We start from the raw sequence: 25,748 nt of genomic DNA, 5'->3' as shown, positions 1-25,748 counted from the left end.
CAATTTTGGTCCATTATACTGAGGGGTAAAGGAAAAAAAACCCACACGTTTAAATAACCCAATAAGGTTTATGCTGTCCGTATAATGCATGTAAGAACTGCGCACACATACAGACTGCAAATACTTCTGTGTGAATAAGCCCTAAAGCTATAGCATTACATCTTATGTTTTCACAGAAGTCATTAAAGATTACATTATGATCTAGTTTATCAGATCCTGATGGACTGACCCATTCACAATTACAAAAAAAAAAAAAAGCTGGAGGGTGGGGGGTGGGGGGCGGGGGGGTGTTCCGGTTTACTCTTTTTTTTTTTACTTATACACTACAAACTGTTAAGTATTTGACAAGTCTTGAAATAAAAATATATGTCCCCAATACCAGATCACGTAACTGCTTTAAATTTAGCATGCACAGCAAGAATCATGGTCGCAGTAGCCTATTCTCGCTATCACCAACGACCGGATAACAATTTAACTTCACAAAAGGTAATATGGCTGACAATACTATCCGTTAGGCGGGGATGACACACTACTGCTTTCAGACGTGATTGTGCTTCTGCAATATGCACATGCGGTTTAGCCTGACCGTGAGTCTCCTGACCCAAACTCTAAAGCATCAGAGTTTGGGTTAGGAGACCCGCAGTCAGGCTGGGGCACACGCTCTTACTACAGATGCAAAATAGTGTCCGAAATACGATGGCGTGTCCGTGGCATAAGACTGTTTGCCCTCCATTTTTTTGGGTAGGAACTCATGAGGCACACAAAGAGCTGGGCTGTGACTATACATAAGGATTCCGGTCCGTGGGCAAGTTCCCATTTTTTGGCTTGAATACCTGCAAGAGAACAGTGCACTTCTCACATGATACACAGTAGCTTACATGGCAGAATGTCTTTATATCTGTTCTTTTTGACATTTTCTTCCTTTTCTCCAGTGATTGTCGGATAAATCTTCTCCGTTCTGTATTTTGTGGACAACCTTCTTAATCTCTGTAAAGGAAGGACAAATACAACATCACTATCAAATTCTGGAGTATTAAACGGGAGTAAAAGGTTCATCATACAGGAGGATGTAAAAGCATCAAGTCTAAATTGTTAACTGATCAGATATCAAATACAGAGGGCATATCATTTAAAGGGGTTGTCCCACAAGATGAACTTCTCCCCAAACGAATGGAGCTTTGGTCAAGTGTACACACTACTGCTTTATTTTCAATGAGAGAAAGCAGAGTACACAGCCATCCAATGAATGTAGTGCTAGTACGCACACGTGACCACCACTCCATTCGTTCTCACACTCGGAACCCGTTTGTGATTAGTTATGGTCCCAACATTTGAACTCCCACCGATCAGATTATTATCCCCCAACAGCTCAACAGTAGGAACCTCGAACTACGAACCCCACCAATTAACTATTACCCATGCTGAGGGTAGGTCGTCAACAGTTTAGTTCCAGAAAACCCCTTCAAACAAGGTCTTATGTTTTGGAGCGTCCATTCTCGGTCTCCTTCCTGCAGGTCAGTGTATGTTACATCACTAGTGACGTAGCGTTCACTGCCTAGCAGAGAAAGCCGAATCCTGTGCCAGGCTATCGCAGAGACTGCGCATGCACGCTATCTCGCGGTGAGTGTTCATATATTATTGTCGCCAGACAGCGTCCATGCGCAGTCTTGGCAATAGCCCGGCATAGAAGTCATCATTCCCTGCTAGGCAGTGAGCGCTACATCACTAGTGACATAATATACACTGACCTGCAGGAAGGAGACTATCAATAAGCGATAGTTTTTATGCCTGCATAAAATGGACCAACGAAAAGTGAACGATTGTTAGTCATTCGCTGACTCGCATGTAGACCAAGCCATTATCGTTCACTTCTCCTCGTTTGAACGATTTTTTGAGCGACTATCGTTCCATCTAAAATCTCCTTACACCAGTGGTTTCAGTCAGATATTTCATTTATTCTACTGCACTCAAACATACATGTTTTGCTGAACAGAATAGTCGGATTGCGTTCATTATGGTTGGCCGCTTCCAGCCACAAAGGGCCCTTTTTCGAGGCACCACATAGACGTTCTTGTGATTTATCTTTATTTTTGCTGAAGCAGCATTTAATTGGGCAGCAGACAACATTTACATAAAGTCCCTTATGACCCCTCCCGATCTTTGCTTAAAAGCATAGAACGCTGCTACACAACTGGATTGTGGGAATCAGATACACTTAGACAGTTTATCTCCCCCTCTAAATATAAATGGCCACAAGTAATAACATGTCCAACTAAATGTACAATGTGAAGAGTTAACGGGTTTACATTGCTAAGAGGATCATTCTGCCGGCTATCCTATTAAAGGTCCACTGAGTAACATTGAGGTCACGTTACTGCAGCAGCGAAGGGCGTCAGCTGAAAACATCCAGTGCAGCGCTTCTGGAAAACAAGGCAGAAGCCAGTCCTGCTTAGTCACAGCAGACGGGTGACAAACTCTGACCACATATGGCATGAAGGATGTTACTGTCCTTGGAACAATTGAGAGCAGCAAGTCTATACTTCCTGCTTTCATCCGCACAGTCCGCGAGCCTCCTCTGTGGGCTATGTAACAGGATGTACTGCAACTACACCTATAGCTTTTGTAAGGGAAAGAATATATAGGATTAAAGAAACCCTATGGTTTCAAGACAAAACTCTGTCCTGAGGCAGGGGGTAGATCATCTGCAGTTCTGCTCTGCTACCCCTCCAATCCATCAGTTCTGGGACCCATTTTTGGCCGTGCAGCAATTTTCTAACTAATCCTGTATTTGCCAGTGCCGATCACATGAACAACTCTGGCCAATCAGAGCAGGTCTAGTGCATGGTTTAGTGCAACACTACCAATGCATGGTGGGAATAGGTAGTCTGAAGATTGCCTCAACTATCCTGGACGGCAAAAAGCCGAAGGTGGTGGTTGGGCGTGACGGCAAAGAACAATGGCAGGTAATATCCCCCCTCTCCATTCCAGAGACAGAATTATGTCCTGAAAGAAGGGGGTGGGGTGTCACTTTAAGGCTCCAAAATTCATCATCAAACATTGAGTCATTCCAGCTCCCAAATGTTCTCAAGCTCCACGAGCACCGGGACAAAACATCTGTTTAGAGAAGTAGTTCTAGTCCTGTAGGATCAGAGGAGTCGCTGCATAAACAGGCAGAGTTACCATGCTGGGTTGTGGAAAAGCCGGGTGACAACCAAGAAACTCAAGATTTTTAAATTATCTAGAAAAGTAAATCTGTCTTTATATTCTATATTGAAATATTTTACCTAGAACCTAGTATGGAAATACAGAAGGGCGTGACCACTGCATTGAGGCGGTTTAGCAGGTTTTTTTTTTAAAGAGGTTTTTGCACAAAATGCCGAATGTGTCATCCCTCTACCTGAGCAGAGAAACCAGAAATCCATAGAGCTAGTGTGAACTAGCCATAAAACCCACCCCATAACACCTTGTAGAAGACATTACATTTATGTTTTGCCTTTACAAAAAAAAAGACTCAAAACAGAAGGGGTAAAAAAAAAAAAAAAAGCGTTATGAAGGGAGCCTTAATGCTGACTGTACAGACTCCATGCACAGCCATCTAGATTTATAATGCGGAGACTAGCAGTGTAATCAACATTTCACAAGATCTACCGTACTTCTAATCGCTAATAAAGAAGTAATGATTCAAGAAATTAGCAGAACTCGCAGCACCTCCAGAGCCATTGTAATGTCATCCTACAATTTCAGCCCACGCATTACCCATAGGAAAACCTCAAGCCAAACAATAACACGAAGACTACACTTGCCGTGCTTAAAGTACAAACTGTTCATTTCTACATTTCATGAGGTAGCGGTACGATCTGCACCAACGTTTGGTACCATACAGATTATATCAAATGATCTGCAAACACAACTGCAAATGTCTTGAGGTTGCAATTAAGACAATTTCCACAATATTGTGCAAAAAATGCTAGGTGTCTGCACACCTCCGATGCAGATTTAGGAGAACACCTATGCAAGCATAGCCTTGTTGAAATATAAACTGAACTCTAAATACTATATCTCAATGTAATGCCACCAATACTTGTGCTTTCCAAAGAGCGAGCCACTGCCACCTTCAGAAAGTGACCTGCTGCCTTTACCGACACCGGTCATATCATGTTCCAGATCGCCATCCACTGTTGCTGCCAGTCAGGATCGCCAACCTTTTCTAGACAGACCACGGAGCCAAACCTCTACCCTTTTAGACAAACCACGCCCCATTTCACAACCTTAAACCACGAAGGCCCCAAAATTACATAGGTTATCTGTCAGTTTTAAAACCCTCTGGCCTGTTGGGCACATTTAAACTTGGTGAAGGCAGCTCCCCAGTTGCTCGCTCCTTTATAAGTTGAATGACGTCTGAAAGGTTCCCACTAGATGGGCACAGAACATCTAAAGTAACTTCCATATAAGCCCATTTAATTAGGAATTTAGTTTTTGTATATATGGCTGATGAGTATATTCATTTTAAATAAAGGAAAAGCAAAGAACATGTAAAGAATGGAGAAGAAGAGGGGAAAGCAGAGGGAGGAGCAAAGATAGAAGAAAGATTGAAAGATACATCCATGGATGGAAAAATAGGATATTTTGTTGCTAATTGTAAAATCCTTTACTCGGATGTTCACTGGGGACACAGCTAAGATCCAGAGGTATAGCTCCTACCACTAGGAGACGGACACCAAGCAGGGAAGAGGAGTTACCTCCTCCCATCAGCTATACCCCTTCTGTAGCCACTCTGTTAAATCAGTTTGTACACAAGCCATAGGAGAGAAAAAGCCCAAAGGCTAGCTGAACATATAACTTGAAACATGCAACTAAATGAAATAGTGAAGGGTGAAGCTCAGAAAAGAGAAAAGGCCAGTCCCCCCAAATATTATGTGGGCGACAGCAAGACCCTGGAATGTTCAAAAGCAGTTTCTTGAGAGGATATGGAGATAGACATTTGCCTTGCTCCATCGAAGCAATCATCGCCCAAGATGGATGCATTACAAAAGCGCTGTACTTTGACGTAGTAGTTTAGGAGCTTCAGATTTAGGACTGGGTGAATCCTACTTTTTGGGGGCCATGAACAGGTTAGTAAAATGTTTGAGAGAGGAACAGAGACGCTGCCTTGGTTGATCAAATCTTCAATGGCTCAAAGGTACTGGGATACTCTGGTCGGAGTGGATGGTGGAGAAGTAGCAAAAACAAGCAAAAAAACACTTGGGATGGGGGGTGCACATGACAGAATGAAAATTGTGTACCCCGAGCAGACGATCTCACACACCCAGGAATCCTGGATGTAAGCAAACCCATCTTTCAATATTGAGAGGCAGCCTCCCAGCCTGGATGACCAGGGTGGGGACTGCCCTTCAAGCCAAAGAGCACTTTGTTGCTTGAGGATGAAGGTGCCAGGAAGGGCAGAGTTAGAAGGATGGGCGCTTCTTGTAGTCCTGAGGTGTCTGGAGCAATTCCGAAAGCAGTAGGTTGAAGCAACAGGAGAAAGGAAAAGCTGTTTTTTTTCTTCTTGGCAGTGTGTTGCTTAGAGGACCTGTATTGCGGAAGATGAGAACTTTTTCTGCCCGTCGCCTCAGATATTATTCAGTCTAGGATGCTACTAAAGAGGCAAGTTCCTGTAAAGGGAAATCCAGTAAGACTTTTTTTGAAGTGAGGTCAGCGAACCAACAAATTCAGCCACAAGGTGCGGCAGCTTGCCATGGCAAACGTGGAGGAGCAGGCTAGTAGCCCGGTAGTATTCAGGGAGTCCTTGTGGGTGAATCTACGTGCTTAGGAGAGCTGAAGAGACAGCTCATTTAACTCCTCCTGTGGAGCACCGGAGGAGGACTCCTTGGCATAGTTTTACCTATTTGGATGTGATCCTACTGACCCATAATGAGGCGAACTGCAGACAAAGAGCCGACCCAGACTCCTTAAAGGATGCCTTGGCAAAAGACTCCAGCCATTTATCATGCCAATCCTCAAAGGAAGGCGCATCTGTTAGGGGCAGAATAGTGTGTTTGGACATGTGAGACATTGGGGCATCCACCAATGGTGAAGAGAATGACTAGCAGATACCTTAGGATACATAACGTCCAAGAGCTATACCCAAGGTCTTCGCTGTGACCCCTAATGACTGACACAGCCAAGGGAAAGAGAAAAAAAGGGGCTTCTTCCACATCACGTTTTTGTGACACCAGCACTGGTTCCCATCGTCTATGCAGAAAACAGCATGGGGACAGAAACAAAGTCGGAACCCGAACAGCACCCATATGGTAGAACATGCCCATCTCACACAGTTTTCGCTTTGGATAAAAAGGTGCAATGTTCCTTCGACTGTCATTGTTCTTTGACGGCTGTTCTCAGCAGCTTGAAGACAGACACATGTCTGTAGAAGACAAGTTGAAGGATCACAGGGTATGGATGAGCACTTCTGTCCTTTCATGTCAGCAATTAGTCCAAGTCTTAGCACCCGGACCTCCATGGATGTTTCTCTGACATGTTAAAAGTTTCTAGAAGTGCCATTACTCTTAAGTTCCAGGCAGCACTCAGTCTCCAGCCATACAGAGAAAGGCCACGGCATGCCATGTGGACAAAATTGGACATTGATCAATTTAAAGGGTTTCTGTCACCAGGTTTGTGCTACCTGAACGAGCAGCATTAACCCCGAACAGGTATGCGCATTGCCCCCGTGTTATTCAGAATGGCTGCAGTTTAAACTAAACACTTGGAAGTGAGCTCCAAGTTACAAAGGTGAGCTGTGCCAACCTCTCCCCACCCACAGCATGTAGACCCACAGCTCATCCTATACACATCAGGTAAGGGCCATTCTACATCCTGCGGGCAGGGAAAAGCCAATGCAGCCCACCTCCATGACTCAGAGCTCTGTTCTAAGTCAGATTTGAAAAGCAGCAGCGATACTGAACCCCACATACATGAGTGCAGTGCACATACATGTGTCGCAGGTTGCAGCCAGTGGTTCTAGAAGCATGACCCTGGTGACAGGTTCCCTAAAATCATCAAGGCAAAGGGGGAGGGGAGACATCTGCATTCACTTATAGCATTTCTGCACTTAGTGGAGCTTCTAAACAGCGAGCTGCAGGGCTAGTAAAGGGTTAAAAATACTGACAGGACCAAGTGCTGACTGTCTAGACACATACACACAATGAGAGAGCACATCAGATAGTGCTCAGGTCTCTGCAGAACAGTAACACCTCCCCTGAGACTGCTCATCTCTCTCCTTTCCCAATATAGTGCTAGAAGTAGTCCTCCGGCTCCCACACCAGCAGACAGTCACACGGTCTGCAGTTTTCATTGGTTTGTAGCCCTGCAAATGGGAGAGCAAGGATCAGTGATTGGGCGAGTATCTCCTCCCCTTCCTGACTCCTCCTGCTGGTGGTGCTACCCTTTTAAACTTCGCGGGAAGTACAAAAACAATTCACGGTCAGTATTTTTCACTACTACACGTTAATGCAAGTCTAAGGGCTCACTCACATAGGTGTATGTAGCTTGCATATTACACACGTGAAAAATATGCGGGCCCCACGTGTATGTGAGCCCTTATTTCTCTATTGACCTGCAGCTAACATCTGACTACCATTTCTATCTAATAAAGCATGGGAAAAGAATCACTAAAAAAGTGGGTGTTTGTCAAAGAACACAGTCATGTCACCCTTAGGGCTCCTTCACATGACCGTGATCTCACCACATATTACGCACGTGATGCACGGCCATGTGATTCTCAATGAATGGAGTCAATTAAAGTACATGGATTTACACAGATCCGGTCACATGAGCTTATAAACTTTGCGTACAAATACACGTGTGAAAGACCGCAGCATGCTATATTTCATCGCGTATCCCAAACAGCCAGTCTTATTTCTATCTATGGTTAGCGAATGCAATGCTGTCCATACGCAATACACTGTGTAATGGTGGCGCAGCATACACAACGGCAGTATGAGACGCAGCAGGAAATTTTAAAAAAAATTTAAAAATGTAAAAAAACATGACAGCGTGTGAGATACTCCGTCAAGCGTTTCACACATACGGCCAGGTAAATGAGGCCTTATGGAATATATTCACATACAGCAGATATATTACAGAATTTGTTACTGAAAATTGGATTCATAAAGATGAAAGTTAGAAAATACTGCAACAAGTTTGAGACGATAAAACTCCTTTTACTATTAAAATCAGAAATCAGCACAATATACTATTTACTGCCCATGTTATATATATATATATATATATATATATATATATATATATATATATATATATATACACACACATATACACATATATATATATATATATATATACACACACACACACACACACGAGATGATTGTGGATGTGACGGGACCTTTAACTAGTGACCTGGATATTCCAAGTGCTTCAACAAAAATAGAAGCCCTGAAATAGCTTTCTGCTGGGAAATTAGTAACAGCAGGAAAAACAACAAATACTGAAACCCTCCCAAGATGGAAACTACATAAAACCGTTACACTGTGCCGTCTGTGCGGACGCCTAATCTCTACCAATCTAACTTGTAGAATAACCTCAGAGTATCACCGCAGTCCTCCCCCGCAGAGCTGCTGTGGCACAATGTAGTGAGGGTCCGTGAGAAGAATGATGAAGGCCATCATTGGTCCCTTCAAACAGATTTGGCAGCCCACAGACGATCTACACTTGGCCCATGTTATTTCTTAAAGGGGTTGTCCCGAGGCAGCAAGTGGGTCTGTACACTTCTGCATGGCCATAATAATGCACTTTGTAATGTACATTGTGCATTAATTATGAGCCATGCAGAAGTTATAAAAAGTTTTATACTTACCTGTTCCGTTGCTGGCGTCCTCGTCTCCATGGTGCCGACTAATTTTCGCCCTCCGATGGCCAAATTAGCCGCGCTTGCGCAGTCCGGGTCTTCTGCAGTCTTCTATGGGGCTCCGTGTAGCTCCGTGTAGCTCCGCCCCGTCACGTGCCGATTCCAGCCAATCAGGAGGCTGGAATCGGCAATGGACCGCACAGAAGAGCTGCGGTCCACGGAGGAAGAGGCCATCTTCAGCGGTGAGTAGAGAAGTCACCGGAGCGCGGGGATTAAGGTAAGCGCTCCGGTGAGCTTTCTTTACCTCCCTGCATCGGGGTTGTCTCGCGCCGAACGGGGGGGGGGGTTGAAAAAAAAAAAAACCCGTTTCGGCGCGGGACAACCCCTTTAAAGGGCCACTCCAGCGAAAACACATTTTATCTCCCCTCCCCTCACCCGATTGCCTGTCACACTCTGGAGGTCTCCTTTGTGTATCCCGCTGTCTGATGGTTATCAGACACCATCCTAATAGTGAGATTTTTTTTCTTTTACTTTCAATCAATCCCATGATGCATCAGCACAACTTTAGCTGAGGTTATACCATTTTCGCCTGCAATGGGGACAGTTTATCATTAGCTTCTATATTCATCCAAATAATCTGCAGGCTACAAGTATACAATCAGGAGGATGAGCGGTGATCTCCATTTTAAACAGGACAGGTATAACACTAATTACAGCCGATGTTTATGTCCACATCCCGACGGTGTTAGCAAGCCCTTAATGCGCAAGGGGCAATGACGGATACAAAAATCATAGTACCCCCATGTGACCTAAAAATGAAACGATCCCAAAAACAAGAGACACCTGCACAGAACACACCCATGACACCTTACAAATTGTTCCTGGTTTTCTTTTTGCAGGCATTTTCTATCATTTGAATTTAACATCATGCAACTGCAGCAATCGGGTGATATTTTAGAGCAGTTTATGTTCTAAACTCCAGAATTTGATTCACGGTTCCATGTGTGGACCTCTTCTTCAGAGTTGCATTTGGACCTGAGAATCTGCAAGCAGCGTATACTCTCCTGAGCCCAGGTTGTTACAGAAAAGTTACAGGCCTCCTGCGTTAGATGGAAGGGAGGAAAGGGGGGCATGGAACAGCGGGGCACTTGTACTCAAGATACCACTGAAATTCACGGAGTGACAGCGCACATGCTCAGCCATCGCTCCACTCAAGGTCCTCAGCACTGGCAGAACGCTGAGGAGAAAGGGACACAGGATCCCATTCTCAGGATCGGTGGGGTTCTCTGCTGCGGAACCTCCACCAATCAGCCCTACTATTCTATTGATGGGTGATAAAATGTAACTTTAGGATAACCCCTTCAAGGTATCCGTACAACTTGGACAGCAGAGGATTATTCTTCGTGACCCCACCCCATACACATGCAGGCTCGGCTCAACTGAGCATGAATGTGTTCTATACAAGTGAAGGGGGAACAAGTCTGTTAAACTCCTGATATCCCATGAGAGCAAAGTATCAAAGATGTAGAAATGCAACCTGCCCAATCTACCCGCAAACATCAGGGAAGAGTGGAGACACCCTGGACATTAGATGGTCAGCAGGTCTCGCTGACATTCAACAAAAGTTTATGGGCACTTTTAATAGAATACCAGGAATAGATAAGGAAGGGAATCTCTTTAATACACTCATTGAGGTTAGCCGAAAAAGCTTCCTAATCATAGCCCAATGTAACAGATGACTAACATTACTTTATTTGCATTTTTCAGTAAAAAGGGATGACAATGTTGATAAGGAAGAAATAATGTCAACAAGATACAAGGAGGACATATTTAAAATCAGTCAATACAAGAGAAAGCTTCTCTGAGGCACTATCTGAATACTCAAGCAGTCTTCACTGCATATTAAAATGGCACACTGCACAAAGTTTCACAACTTCAGGGGTGTGCCTGAACATCTTAACCCCTTAAAGGGGTTGTCCCGCGCCGAAACGGGGTTTTTTTTTTTCAACCCCCCCCCCGTTCGGCGCGAGACAACCCCGATGCAGGGGTTAAAAAAGATCACCGGACAGCGCTTACCTGAATCCCCGCGCTCCGGTGACTTCTTACTTACCCGGTGAAGATGGCCGCCGGCATCTTCTCCCTCCGTGGACCGCAGGGCTTCTGTGCGGTCCATTGCCGATTCCAGCCTCCTGATTGGCTGGAATTGGCACGTGACGGGGCGGAGCTACACGGAGCCCCATTGAGAAGATAAGAAGACCCGGACTGCGCAAGCGCGTCTAATTTGGCCATTAGACGGCAACCATGGAGACGAGGACGCCAGCAACGGAGCAGGTAAGTGAATAACTTCTGATAACTTCTGTATGGCTCATAATTAATGCACAATGTACATTACAAAGTGCATTAATATGGCCATACAGAAGTGTATAGACCCACTTGCTGCCGCGGGACAACCCCTTTAAGGACCAAGCGCTGTAAATATACGACACTTGGTCCTGGACTTTAATCCCCGCCGATAGCAGAAATACGGCGCAGGATTGAAGCCTCTGCTGCCATCAAGCAGGAGCAGCGGGTTACTGGCTGTTAGGGCTCCTTCACACTTTCGATAAAAATCGTGTGATTTTCGTGCGGTGCGAGAGTGAGTAAAAACGCAGAATTATGAAACCATCAATTTTCAATGGTTTCCTTCACATTTGCGATGTTTTCATTCATACGATGTGAAAAAAAATGCGGCATGTCCTCTTTCTGCGTTTTTTTGCTTTTTTAAATCTCCCAAGTTTCCCTATGGAGCCTCATTTTTATTGCATCGGAAAGCACAAACTTGCTCAATGAGCGCTATGTACTAAGAAGAGGAAGTGTTTATTCCAAAACGCGACCTGGTGGTCACATGACCGCCAGGTGCCCTGTGTTACAGCAGAGCTGCAGGGTCCTAGTAGACCCTGATCAGCTCTGCCAGTGACTTGTCACGTTTTTCCCTATAACTTGGGCTCCTTAGGTGCCCCGACTAGTGGAAAAGTGTGTAATTTAAAAAAAAACAACATGTGATTAACTCTTAGAGGTATTCTAAGACGTCATGGCAGATATAGATGGAAAAAAAGTTACCCAAGTTAAAAAATGTAAAAAAAAATATATACATAAGAGGGAAATTACCCAAAGCTGACACCAACCAAAACCATCGCCGGATGCGCCATAAACCCATACATACTATATATCAAAACGTCCGAAACAAAGTGAGGAACCCATTCCCATACTTTACTTTAGCGCAAATATACTAATTTAAAAATACTTTTTTTTAGCTTTTGACCCACAACAAAACAAAAAAAAAAAAAAAGGCAGTGAATAAAGGTATAGAAATAACAGCCCTGTATGCCATGGAAAAAAATTACTGCAAAAATAATTTTGGTAGCTAAAAGAAAAAAATAAAAGTAAATCGGGCAGTAAAACTACCACTTGGGTAAAATCCCTAAAAAGTGGCAGGTCCTTAAGGGGTTGAGGTACCTTTACACGGGCCAACAGTCATCCAAATAATTGCTCGAATTAGCAATTTTGGTCAACTATCACTTCATGTACATACGCCCATGAACAGGTCACTGCGAGAAGTCGCTCAGTTCTCACCAGTCGTTACTTTTCAGCTCACTGATACGGTATGACTGCTGAGCGGCTTCTCGCTCCGTGTACTCCGGAGGCACTCACCGTTTGAGCGACTGCCTGCTTACAGTGAATGGAGGCGGACAGCTGGAGAGATGTCTGGCGCAGTCCCCTGCATTCACTCGAATGGCTATCAGTCCTGGGTGAAGGGAGCTACAGTTGCTGGATCGGCTGACAGTCGTCCAGCGTAGAGGGCCTCTATATCCTCCCAGAGGGAACAGGCTTTTCTTAGCACTTCAGGCACAGAATGATATAGCTTATGGTCCTTTTATACAAGCTGAGTGCTCACTGACAGGCAAGAATGTACTTACAGGCGATCATAAATCTGATGGTTCCTCCCTGTAAACCTGTGTCCATCTCCCTTCACACACAGATGTGGCGCTGATCAGCCGAGGAACAAGCATTCTTAAGAAGATCGTTAGTCCCTTTACACGGCCAGTATTAGTGTATCTTGACGCCACCAGGATGTCCTGGTGGAGTCAAGGTTGACAGGGGGTGACTCCCTATGTACCTGATTGGCTGGACAGCTGGCTGCCAAATAGGTCCTGGAAGGCTACTAAAAGAGCAAGGAAAGAACATACAGCGGGCCCTGCTGCTAACGCACAACCACAGCTGCAACAGTCTTAGTTGCCACCGAGGCACAAAGCGGAACCCCCAGAATGTGCTGTGTCACGGAGGCCAAAGCTTCCTGAAGCGCCTGTTCATGCGCCGCAGCCGCACCGCAAGACGCGCCCCCACCCTTGTAACTACATACTGTAGTAATTGCGGCCGATACAGGGAGTCGACAGGGCGGGGGGAGAGTTATGCGTCGGCTGCACAGTGCTGGAGCACACGTCGGCCGGCTTTCCCACGCCACCTGATCTGCCTTTCCCGGTGGCATCACAAGTGCTGAGGGCGCAACCTGTCAGCAAGGGAATCAGCAGCCAGGAATGTGATAGTCGTGGCCCCGGAGCAGAAGCGCTAAGGCCACGAGCTTTCAGCGAGGGGAGCGGCATATAGCCACATCAGTCCTGCCGACGGAGCAGATGCGCTGACAGCGGCAGCTGTAAGCGGCCCAGCACCAGACAGGGAGCTGACAGTACCACCGGCGGCGGGCAACAAGCGGTGAGGGCGGCATCAGTAAGCGGGGGACCTTAGGGTGAGAGTAAAAGCTCTTCTTAGCCCTACATTATTACATGTTAATGCTGGCATGTTACAGCCGTCAGATGGCAGCATTTACAGCTCGTAATGTAGAAATAAGAAGAGATTTTACCGACTGTAAGCCTGCTGAGAACACACAAATCAATGCACACTCTGCTGCTAGGACCTTCCAGCTTTGGCCCTATTGGGAGCTGTGGGTGCGACAGGGGCGTTCCTGCTGTCACACCACTAGCTTCCGGTGGCGTCAAGATACACCAATACCTACACTGCCCCACTGCCAAGGTATGAAGACAAGTAGCAATAAGAGGATTTGAAAAAAAAACAAAAAACCACTATTTGACTATCTACAGCACATGAGTAAACGAGTCATCTGGCCATGCTCACACTGCTTCTATTGTAGCTTGTACCATTACAAGGCAAACGCAGTTTTGAAACAGTTATTTTTTTTATTAACCCTTTCCAATCCAATTTGTATCCAAGTTTTCCTAGGGGGCTTACTCTTTTTGTGCTGTTATACAACGGCGCTATATACTGGCTGAAGCCAGTACTGCATGAGGTGAAACGTTGGATAGGCTCCGACAGCAGAGAGGCTGGCAATATACAGTAAGAGAACCCCGACGGACGCCTTCCAACATCGGAGCTGTGCAGCCTGAAATCATACTGTCTTCAGAGGTCAGACAATGGATTGGAAAGGGTTAAATGGCTACCAGATTGTCTAAGAACAGAAGAAATTAAAGGGGTTGTCCCGCGGCAGCAAGTGGGTCTATACACTTCTGTATGGCCATAATAATGCACTTTGTAATGTACATTGTGCATTAATTATGAGCCATACAGAAGTTATAAAAAGTTTTATACTTACCTGCTCCGTTGCTGGCGTCCTCGTTCCCATGGTGCCGACTAATTTTCGGCCTCCGATGGCCAAATTAGCCGCGCTTGCGCAGTCCGGGTCTTCTGCTGTCCTCAATGGGGCCGCTCGTGCAGAATGCCGGCTCCGTGTAGCTCCGCCCCGTCACGTGCCGATTCCAGCCAATCAGGAGGCTGGAATTGGCAATGGACCGCACAGAAGAGCTGCGGTCCACGGAGGAAGAGGATCCCGGCGGCCATCTTCAGCCGGTAAGTATAGAAGTCACCGGAGCGCGGGGATTAAGGTAAGCGCTGAGCGGTTTTTTTTTTATGTCCCTGCATCGGGGTTGTCTCGCGCCGAACTGGGGGGGGGGGGGGGGGGGGGGGGTTGAAAAAAAAAAAACCCGTTTCGGCGCGGGACAACCCCTTTAAAATAAAAAAAATAGATACATTGTTTTCTAATAATTAAAACTAATGTACATGTTCTGGTAGACACAAAGCAGATGTGAACAGAATCCTAGGGGAAAGTAAGAAACAGCACTTAATAAATTCCTGAAGTATAAAACTTGTTAAAAGGGGTTGTTTCAGAATTTCAGGTTATGCCCTATCGAAAGGATAGGGGATAACATGCTGATCGGTGGGGGCCTCATTGCTTAGACCCCACCAACCCAAAGAACGTGTTGCCCGTTCTCACTACACGGTTACTGCCTCCCCCCTGCAGTGGAGAGAAGACTGAATGAAGCACTGGTCAGACAAGAGTACCAGCGCTCCATTGAGGGAGACTTTACTGCGGGGGTCACTTCTCCCCCTGCAGTAACAGGAGAGAAGGACAACGGAGTCCCATCCTTGAGATCAGCAGGGGTCTCAGTGGGGAGGCCCCTGCTAACCAGCATGTTATCCCCCATCCTTTGGACAGGGCATAATTTCAAGTTCAAGGCAGCAAACACAAGGTAAATGTTAGTTGAAGTCTCCCCCAGCGGCTGATGCAGACGGAAGGAAGGATTGAGCGGTTGAATTTCAACATGTCAGCTCCTTTGTTCTCCAGGGAGATAAGTGTCAGAGATGTGCGGCGGCAGCTTATTTCCATCCCCGCTGAAAACCCATCTATTATCTGAGAACATCATTAGAATTCTGCATGTACAATACTGCAAGGTATTAGAACTTTTTCAATATCACTTCTATTAGACTCCAACTACATTTTCTTGTTACCGTATATAAAAGAAATACCGAAAAACTGAGAAAATAGAAAACCTCTTCTAAAACATAAGTAGACTAAAACATCTCCCTTCCCCTGAAGTGGACATGACCCACCCATACAGACCCATACAGATCTATAGAGTAACCATATACTAGCAGCATGCTTCATCACCGATACTATATACGGACTTAACCCATTAAACAGCTCTACTCTGAGGCATACGGACAAGGATAGGCATAGAGCGGTCATACAAGGACCCTCATAAGGCTTCAAGTTTGTGTAGGGCATTCCGTTTCCTGTAGATCCCCCTTCTCCAACCTAATTTAGTGTTTCATTTGGATCTGAGTTAAGCCGGATTCACATGGTTGTTAGCGTAGAACGCTGCATGGGTCACGCATGGTCTTTACCGCTGTGAATCCGCTGATGAACCGGCCTATCACTATTTATGGCAGCGAAGTTGCACTGCACATGATGGTGTATCTCAAATGCTGCCATGCGCAGTCCACGGGATTTTTTTCTCCCGTTTATGTAATTGCATACGGGCGGCAGCGATTACGCAGCCATAAGCAACAATGGACTCTCTCGCAAGTAATAGAACGCAAAATAGAATATACTGCGTTCTTTTTTGTGCTCGCGCATTACATGATTCCTACACACTAATGTGAGCAGAACATCATGCAATGTATTTGATCGCCTGCAATTTACCGTGCACAATACGCAACAATCATACCTTATCTAAGGAAGGGGGGATTTTACCTGCATCCATCTAATAAGCCTTTTTGCACAAAATCTATTCAAACCAACCAATTTGAGTGATAATCGTGCAGTGTAAGCGCACCCCATAGGTGCAGTCCGCTATCCAGCGGTGATCTGCCTGTCTAAACGCTCTGCATGAGCGCTGATGACTTTAGTGGTGACGTCACACGGACGAGCGTTATGTCGGGCCGTGAACCACAGCCCCATGCCACTCTCACCATCCATGTGAATTCCTTGATGATGCGAGACGTTTTTAAGTTAAGACAGTCTCGCATCACTTGGGGGAAGTAGCGATCCTCCACCGCGTGCACCCAGCACATGTTACGATGCTGCCGCCGGCGCCATTGTAAATCATGTTGTGACACGAGCTTGGTTGTCTGCGTAGTAAGAACGCGGGCAAATGTACAAAAACCCTGCATAAAACACAGCATTTTTACATACAGACGTATGACAGTGGCCTAAAAGTTATTGGAGTGATTTTCTTTTGGGCGACATATGCATGTTTGGGTACCACTCCGTGCCACAGTGATGACCACGGCATGCCAGGACATATTACTACAGAACAAAGCTACAAACATTACTTTATTCATTATTTTATTTTTACTGAGACAAATGGTTCCCTTTTCTCAGACATTTTCCATTGCATGTGACCCATCTGGGGAAGAGAAGAATGAACAAGAGCTTCAACTTCTAAACTTTCAGAGGCAGCGAAGAAGCCAGAAACAGCTGCTCTGTCCTCCGTCCCGGAAGAATCCGGCTTCAGTAATACCGCACAAGCCATGGTGAAGGACACTATGGCTCTTCCTGCCATCTTACCCCATATGCTTGCTTCTGCATGAGGAAAAATGCCAAAAAAAAAAGAAAAAAAGAAATCGCCAGAAAAATGAAAAATTATAATACATACACAAATTTCATGGGTTTTTAGTCTTACAAACAAGAATAAAAATCCTTTGGCTTCCTTCAGACAGTTTTTTTCTAGGATTTTTGAATATGTAACAACAAAAATATACCAGAAATAACATGTACCGTATATACTAGAGCAGTCGTGGTGAGCCTGCGGCACGCAGAGCCCTCCCTACTGGCATGCACCGCTATCAGCCACTCAACACTTGTGAATACCAGCAGGGGCTGCGGCTTCCCTGCTGGCATTCACTAAGCTGTGACGTCAGTGAGCAGCCGGGATCCTCCTCCCCTGACGTCGCCTCTTAGGTTCCGCTAGAGCAGGGGAGGGGGCGTCCAGCAGCACACTGACGTCACAGTGTGCACCTAGGATCAGAGCCAGCAGCAACGCCAAGCGGAGGACCACAGCTTCCACGAGGAGGAGGGGGCAAGTATGTGTGTCTCGGGGGCCTCTGTGGGGTGTCACGGTCACACTGGGGGCCGCTACGTTGTGATAAGCCCCACCCCCTGACATGTTGGCACTTTGCCATAAATATGTGGGTTGCAGTTCGGGCACTTGATCTCTAAAAGGTTCGCCATCACTGTACTAGAGTATAAGTCGAGCACTGCCTGGAATTAGCTGAGCGCTGTGACCAATCACAGGCAGCGCTCAGCTGTCATTCAATGAATGTCTGAGTGCTGCTGGTGATTGGCTGCCTGCTGAAAGAACTTCATTACAGTGAAGGGACCCAAGCGGCTAGATGTGCTTGAGCCCCGGCAGCGGCTGAGGTGTTAAGATTTTTATTTCTTTTTTAAACTTCAACTAGGGATGATTTTCCAGGAAGGGCTTATATTTAAAGTCCTTCCCCGCAAATCACTGCAGGAGTTGCCGGCAGACCATTGCTTTCAATGGGGCCGCCGGCAGCCATGGCCCAATTAAAAGCAATGGTGCACAGAACCCTCACTCGAGTATAAGCCGAGGGGGGCTTTGTCAGCATAAAAAATGTGCTGAAAAAGTCGGCCTATACCCCAGTATATACGGTATGTTGATTGAGGTCTGTGTTTAACTTTTTTTTTATTTCATTTTAGAACACACAGCTAACCTGCCAAATTCACACAGCTCATTATGTCGCAGGAAAAAGAAAAGACTGTTTGCTGTAATTTGCAAAAAAAACATGGAACTAAAACAGCAAAAGTAGGAAAACAAAAGATCACTAGAAAAAAAAAGTGATATTTGCTGAGTGCCTCACCTACAGCAAACTTTTGGACACCGCTTTCTTGCCACAAAAATAGGGCACTGCATCACAATTTTAATAAAAAAGAAAAAGTGGCTTTGGCGGTGTTTTTTTTTTATTTTTTTTTTTTTTAAAGCCTCATTTTGCAGCAGTTTTTGAACTAGGACCAGAAGCAAATTCAAAATACCTTAAATAGAGGTGGGCGGGGGAAGAACGCTCCCCGGCCCGCTCCGCTTCCATGCCGGCCGAGTGATACTCGCTCCTGTGTAACAGCAAAGGAGCGAGCATAACTTCCCTGACAGTTCATCCTGCGTTATTGCCGCTCCCCATCCCCTTGTGGAGAGTGTGTGTGTGTGTGTGTAAAACTATGTAGAGTAGAGCAGTGTTTCTCACCTCGAGTCCTCAGGGACCTCCAACAGGTCACGTTTTCAGGAGCGCCTCAGACATTGCCATAGCAGATGTAATTATAGTCAGTGCCTCAGATGTTCTTACCATAGGATATCCTGAAAACATGACCTGTTGGGGGTCCCTGAGGCCTGGAGTTGGGAAACACTGGTGTGGTCTACAGAATGGATGCCCACTGAAGGCAACAGCATACAGAACTGACACGGGTTCAGTGTTAAGTTCGCATCAAAGTTCTGCTGTGTGAACCTACCCTTCTACTTCCTTCCTGCTGGATCCACTTCTGTCCGATTTCACACACAACAGGAAATGCAGAAAAAAATATGTGCTTTTAAAAAGGTTTTTTCCCTAAAAATCACTGTGGCGAAATGTTAGCTAATAGAAAAATATGAAATGCCCCACAAAAACGTAGTGTGTTTCACTTGTAGCACATCGGGGCCAGTGGGGTTTTCTTTCCCAGGTATGATTCCACAGCCTTCTGTACGGCGGGGGAACGGTACAAATATCTTTATGATAAACTATGCCCACAAAAACACATGACTTTCCTGCAAGCCAAAGATCTGCAGCTACACAAAGCATGGGGCTCATTCATACAGTCGCAGTTTGTTTTGCTGCATGAATATGCAGAGTATTCACAGCCCAAAACCCTGCATCTTCCTTTGGTTTACCCACCCATCTATCTCCCCACCCATCTATCTCCCCACCCATCTTGGGGGTTATTTTTTTGTTTGCAAAAGGAGTGTAAATACATTAGTATGAGGCCTTAAAGGGTTCTTCCAGGCAGCGCCGGGGCTACACTGTGGGCAGAAGCCACCGCTCCAACCCTGTGGTGGCCGGCAGAACGCTCATTAAAGTCTGGTGTTTGACACTAAGAGGATACAGGATGACACGTCAGTAATTTTCCACCTATATTCATCCGATTGCTAAGTTTAGTGGTTGACAAGATTTGGTTGGTTTTTTTTTCTGTGTATGTGTTTCCGGTTTTCTCCACCTCTCTTTTTTTCCTTCTGTTTAAATTTCTTTTTTAGCTTCGTTACGCGAGCAGATCAGCTGACAATGGACGATGTGTGACATTCTGGAACCAGTTATGTTACGCTTTTTTTGTAACCAATGCAAGATGTAGCTTTTACATATGTGAATACGTACCAGGAGTAATATTGCACCGCAGCGATATATCTTCATTTTGTTATTATGAAAATTATAATAAAAAGGAGTTTCTTAAACGCTCATCCACTGTGCTGTAAGATCACATTCACACGGTAGAATTCACCATGGAAAATCCTGTGGCAAATTCCGCCATGAATCCCCACAAAGAAATTGCCTTGTCAATGGGCAAAATCCATGTGCGGTATTCCAATGCAGAAAATTGGCTGCCACATGAAAAAAAAAAAAAAGACATAAGGCCCTCTGGATAGGTCATCAATATTGGATTGTTGAGGGGAAAGGAAAAAAAAAGGGGGGGGGGGGTAGTAATTTGTCATTTGGGACTTCACGGTGGTCAGCTGCTCGCTCCATACCAGGTATAGTGACTGCCTTGTATAGCAGTTCGCTTTCATTCCAACGAATGGGAGCGAGTTGCTCTTCAGCCACAAGAACCTTAGGCTTCCGTCGAGACCATGTTTTAGAGGGGGTTCTTGTACAATTCACATCTACCCACAGAACAGGAGATCACTGATGGGACTGTCAATCACGAACGAGGGGAGCGAGGAGGCGTTTGGAGAGGCAGTAGTAGCAGCAGTCCCACTGAAATGAATGAAGCGGCGAGCATGATTGGCTATTACTGCATTCATCCAGGGATACACAATGCCCGATCTCATTCAGGAGGGGCCCAGTAGTCACCGTCCTACTGATCACATAGGAGACCCATGTGGGATCTCATGATCAGGGGGTTCCAGTAGTCACCGTCCTACTGATCACATAGGAGAACCATGTGGGATCTCACGATCAGGGGGTTCCAGTAGTCACCGTCCTACTGATCACATAGGACAACTCTGTGGGATCTCACTATCAGGATGGGGAATGGAGGGGAAAGGGGGGGTTACAGTCCTACTGATCACATAGGACAACTGTGTGGGAAAGAGACACGGTTGTCACGTTGCGTCTTTTCTATGTTACTTCTTATTTCTGTAGCTCCAACATACTCCTCCAGGTGATGCCTCCAGCTCAGACGCACAGGAGCGTGATGAGTATGCTTGTGGAGAGTGCCAGGGCCGTAGCGGCACATGTATGTGTGTTCATCTTACACCATAGCAGTATTATGCCCTTGAGCTGTGTATTCCTCAGCCCTGCCTCCTGGCTGGGAGTATACAGAGAGCTGCTAGAGGCCATGACTCACAGAATATTCCCAGGACCGAGACATTCTTCATTCACATCCAGAATAAATCCCTCCATTTATAAGCGATGAGCACATATCAAGCCGGCCGCAGAAATACTTGACATCAGAAAATGGAATTAATAGCAGAGCTGCAGGATTTGCCCTGTGCCATCAGTAAATGCCATGTAATATCAATTATGGAAAGAGAACGGATTTTTCTAGTTTTCAGCAAGATGAAATCTTGCTGTAAAGCTTCTGCACCTTGGGCTGGGCTCACATGCCTGTATGCATAAGATCCTGCATGACTTACGCAGGGTTTTACCGCTGTGGCGCCGGCATACTGCCACATATGGCAACAGTATAGTACTGCACGTGACCGCGTACCTCACGTGCTGTAATGTGCTACGGCGCATATATATTACATGCCCATAGAGAACAATGGACTCTCGCACGTAATGCGCAAGAAAAGAACACATGCTGAGTTTTTTTTCTGCGCTCGTGTATTAGGCAATGCTTACATGCAAATTGGGCAAAACAGCATCAAGCAATGAATTTGATTGCCTGGAATTACCGCATATCACACAGTAGACTTCCGCTTGTGTAAGCCCAGCCTTATCGTTCAGAAGCAGGAGGGTCTGATAGATCCAGAGACCCCCGACTTAATGATCTGGCAGTACGCCCATATAGTACGCTACCTAAACATGAAAAGAACTCTGCCGCCATATATACTGCGGCTGCACAGTCCGCCCTCCCCTGCCCGAGCATATAACGCTACAGATCACCTACATACCTCCTACGGGGTGCAGGTCCTGCTCTTAACACAGGGGACAGACAATAGCAAGGATCAAAGGTCTTACAGTAGCAGCAGGACCTCTGATGTCATAACCATGTGACCAGGGGGGCATGTATGACTACCATTGTTTGCAGGGGTTTAGGGTTAATAAAATCAGTTTTTAACATGCGAGCCGTAGATAAATATGTGTGTGCACATGTACAATGCACACGCAGCAGTGCTATGTAGGTATATTATGTGAACGTATGTGCTTGCGCTATTGTTTGAATGGACACACTAGGTTTATATGCTGACGGTTCACCAGTAACCCCCTTTTCTATACTAGAACACCAAAATTAATAATGATAGCCCCTTCAATTTTTTAAACCCACAGAAACATTTACAAGTAGTATAAAATATTTTCCCTATTTTCTAAACCTGGGTAAATATGGTAAAGTTACATATTCCAGGACAAAGTCCAAGGCTGAGGAAGGAGGCACGTCCATCTGTTCACTACTGCCCTGCAATGCTGATCCCAAGGAAGGCAAAAACTCCTATGGAGGTAGAAGATCATTTTGCTTATCTTAAGGCCCCCCTGTACATGGATGTTGCGGTATCCGCCGCCCAGGAGCAGGAGCTGCCGCCGAATCTCCGCCGGTGAGCCTAATCTGATAGATAGGCTGTCCGCGGAGAATCGGGGGAATTCGTACCATGCTGCGATTGCTGGCCGCGAGTGGAGAATCGCAATGATTCTCCGCTTGCGGACAGGGGGCCGGTGCTTCCCACAGCAATGCTATGGAAAGCTTCAGACGGTGTGATTCGCCGGTGGTTTACCGCCGGTGAAATCATTGCCGTGGACAGGTGGCCTTAGGGGGTAAAAGAAATAAACCACACACGTTCCGTTATATTCACATAAATGATTTTTGGGGGGGGGCCTGAAATTTTTGCCATTTTAATCTGTTTTGCACGTGCTTTTTATACTCAAAGAAAAAAAATAGATTAAAAAATAAATAAAAAATTATCGCTTTTTATTTTGAATATTCCCATGATTACATGTGTTTAAAACGGACTGCACTCACATCATGCAAGTGCAATCCAGTTTTTTTTTTTTTTATTTACCCATAGAATGGTAGATTACACACACACAAAAAAAAAAATCACGCCAACATGACATGCAGGTTTTTGTTTTTTTTAATACCTCAGGCTGTGCGACAGGGAAAAAAAAAAACAAACAAAAAAACAACATGCAAAGGGCTAAAGTGGTTCCACATCTCGCCTATAAGAAGGCTCTCAGAGGCTACCTGTGTGTAGTGGGCTTGTCTCTCCGCTTGTGTAAAGCCTCTACGATGCAATCTCACAGATTTTGGCCAGTTAACAGTTTGAGGGGGCATTACTGGAGTGTGGGAAGCTGAAGGGTCATATCAATGAATTGCCCACCACCCGGGCCGTTCTGACCAGACTGTTAGGAGGTGTTGGGACATTTGGCCTCATGGCACCCATTATGCCAATACCTCTGACACCCACCATAGTTGGCAGTGGTGTCATGAATAACAGAAAAGTGGACTGCTACAAAGTGGAACTGAATTGTCTCCAGCAAGGAATCCAGGTTTAGTTTGGGCACCGAGGACTGACCTGTTCTTTTCTGCAGACCTAGTGATGAGCGCCTCAATCCTGCCTTTGCTGTGAATTGGGACGGCCGTGGGCTCCCTTGGAGTCTCGGTCCCGAGGTGGTCACCCAATCTCCCCTATTATAAATCCGCAATTAGTCCCAGCTCTACTGAACTCTGTAGCGGTGTCCTGAGGAAATCGGCATGCAGAACCTGTGGTCCGCTTAGCAACACAGATCACATGACCGGAGCTGGCTAATGTGATCCACGTTGCTATGCCGACGGTAGTCTTGCATGCTGATTTTCTCGGTAGACTATTCAGACGCTGCTACAGCAGTGAGTAGAGACGGGACCTAGAGCCTCCATTAAAGCCCCTGAGAAGCTCTTGTGGAGCCCCAGGGGCTCCGTGGAACACACTTTGGGAAACCTTCATGTAGAGGCTCCATTACAGCAAATGTGGACCAATATGCTGCAGAACACCATATGGAACCTGTATACCTCCATGCCCGCCCATATCACATCTTGTATTCAAGCTAGAGGTGGTACAACAGGGTACTAGAGCCTCCATGCCCCCCATATCACATCTTGTATTCAAGCTAGAGGCGGTACAACAGGGTACTAGAGCCTCCATGCCTGCCCGTATCACATCTTGTATCCAAACTAGAGGCGGTACAACAGGATACTAGAGCCTCCATGCCCGCCTGTATCATATCTTGTATCCAAGCTAGAGGTGGTACAACAGGGTACTAGAGCCTCCATGCCCACCCTTATCACATCTTGTATTCAAGCTAGAGGCGGTACAACAGGGTACTAGAGCCTCCATGCCTGCCCGTATCACATCTTGTATCCAAACTAGAGGCGGTACAACAGGATACTAGAGCCTCCATGCCCGCCTGTATCATATCTTGTATCCAAGCTAGAGGCGGTACAACAGGGTACTAGAGCCTCCATGCCTGCCCGTATCACATCTTGTATCCAAACTAGAGGCGGTACAACAGGATACTAGAGCCTCCATGCCTGCCTGTATCACATCTTGTATCCAAACTAGAGGCGGTACAACAGGATACTAGAGCCTCCATGCCCCCCGTATCACATCTTGTATCCAAACTAGAGGCGGTACAGCAGGGCACTATAGTCTCCATGCCCGCCTGTATCACATCTTGTATCTGAGCTAGAGGTGGTACAGCAGGGCACTAGAGCCTAAATGCACGCCCGTATCACATCTTGTATCCAAGCTGGAGACAGTACAACTGGGTACTAGAGCCTCCATGCCCGCCCGTATCACATCTTGTATCTGAGCTAGAGGTGGTACAACAGGGTACTAAAGGCTCCATGCCCGCCTGTATCACATCTTGTATCCAAACTAGAGGCGGTACAACAGGGTACTAGAGCCCCCATGCCTGCCTGTATCACATCTTGTATCCAAGCTAGAGGCGGTACAACAGGGTACTAGAGCCTCCATGCCCGCCCGTATCACATCTTGTATCCAAACTAGAGGGAGTACAACAGGGTACTAGAGCCTCCATGCCCGCCTGTATTACATCTTGCATCCAAGCTAGAGGCGGCACAACAGGGTACTAGAGCCACCATGCCTGCCCGTATTACATCTTACATCCAAGCTAGAGGTGGTACAACAGGGTACTAGAGCCACCATGAGCGCCCATATCACATCTTACATCCAAGCTAGAGGGAGTACCACAGGGTACTAGAGCCTCCATGCCCACCCATGTCACATCTTGTATCCAAACTAGAGGCGGTACAACAATGTACTAGAGCCTCCATGCCCGCCTGTATCACATCTTGTATCCGAGCTAGAGGCGGTACAACAGGGTACTAGAGCCTCCATTCCCCCAGTATCACATCTTGTATCCAAGCTAGAGGCAGTACAACAGAGTACTAGAGCCTCCATGCCCACCCATATCATATCTTGTATCCAAGCTAGAGGCGGTACAACAGGGTACTAGAGCCTCCATTCCCCCAGTATCACATCTTGTATCCAAGCTAGAGGCAGTACAACAGGGTACTACAGCCTCCATGCCTGCCCATATCACATCTTGTATCCAAGCTAGAGGCGGTACAACAGAGTACTAGAGCCTCCATTCCCCCAGTATC

The 25,748-nt window shown here is 46.1% G+C and overlaps 1 protein-coding gene across 1 annotated transcript in view; it reads right to left on the bottom strand.

Annotated features, from left to right (window-relative positions):
- PTPN12 (protein tyrosine phosphatase non-receptor type 12) overlaps positions 1-25,748 on the bottom strand; it is a 53,013-nt gene that overhangs the window by 25,099 nt on the left and 2,166 nt on the right. Inside the window, exon 2 of the mRNA XM_066591997.1 lies at positions 879-987. Within this exon, the coding sequence (XP_066448094.1) occupies positions 879-987 (109 nt within the window). The remainder of the gene's footprint in view (positions 1-878; positions 988-25,748) is intronic.

Source organism: Eleutherodactylus coqui, chromosome 2 (assembly GCF_035609145.1).
Source record: "Eleutherodactylus coqui strain aEleCoq1 chromosome 2, aEleCoq1.hap1, whole genome shotgun sequence".
NCBI classification, from domain to species: domain Eukaryota; kingdom Metazoa; phylum Chordata; class Amphibia; order Anura; family Eleutherodactylidae; genus Eleutherodactylus; species Eleutherodactylus coqui.
Note: the sequence above shows the minus strand (reverse complement) of the source record. Positions and strands in the feature narration are given on the sequence as shown.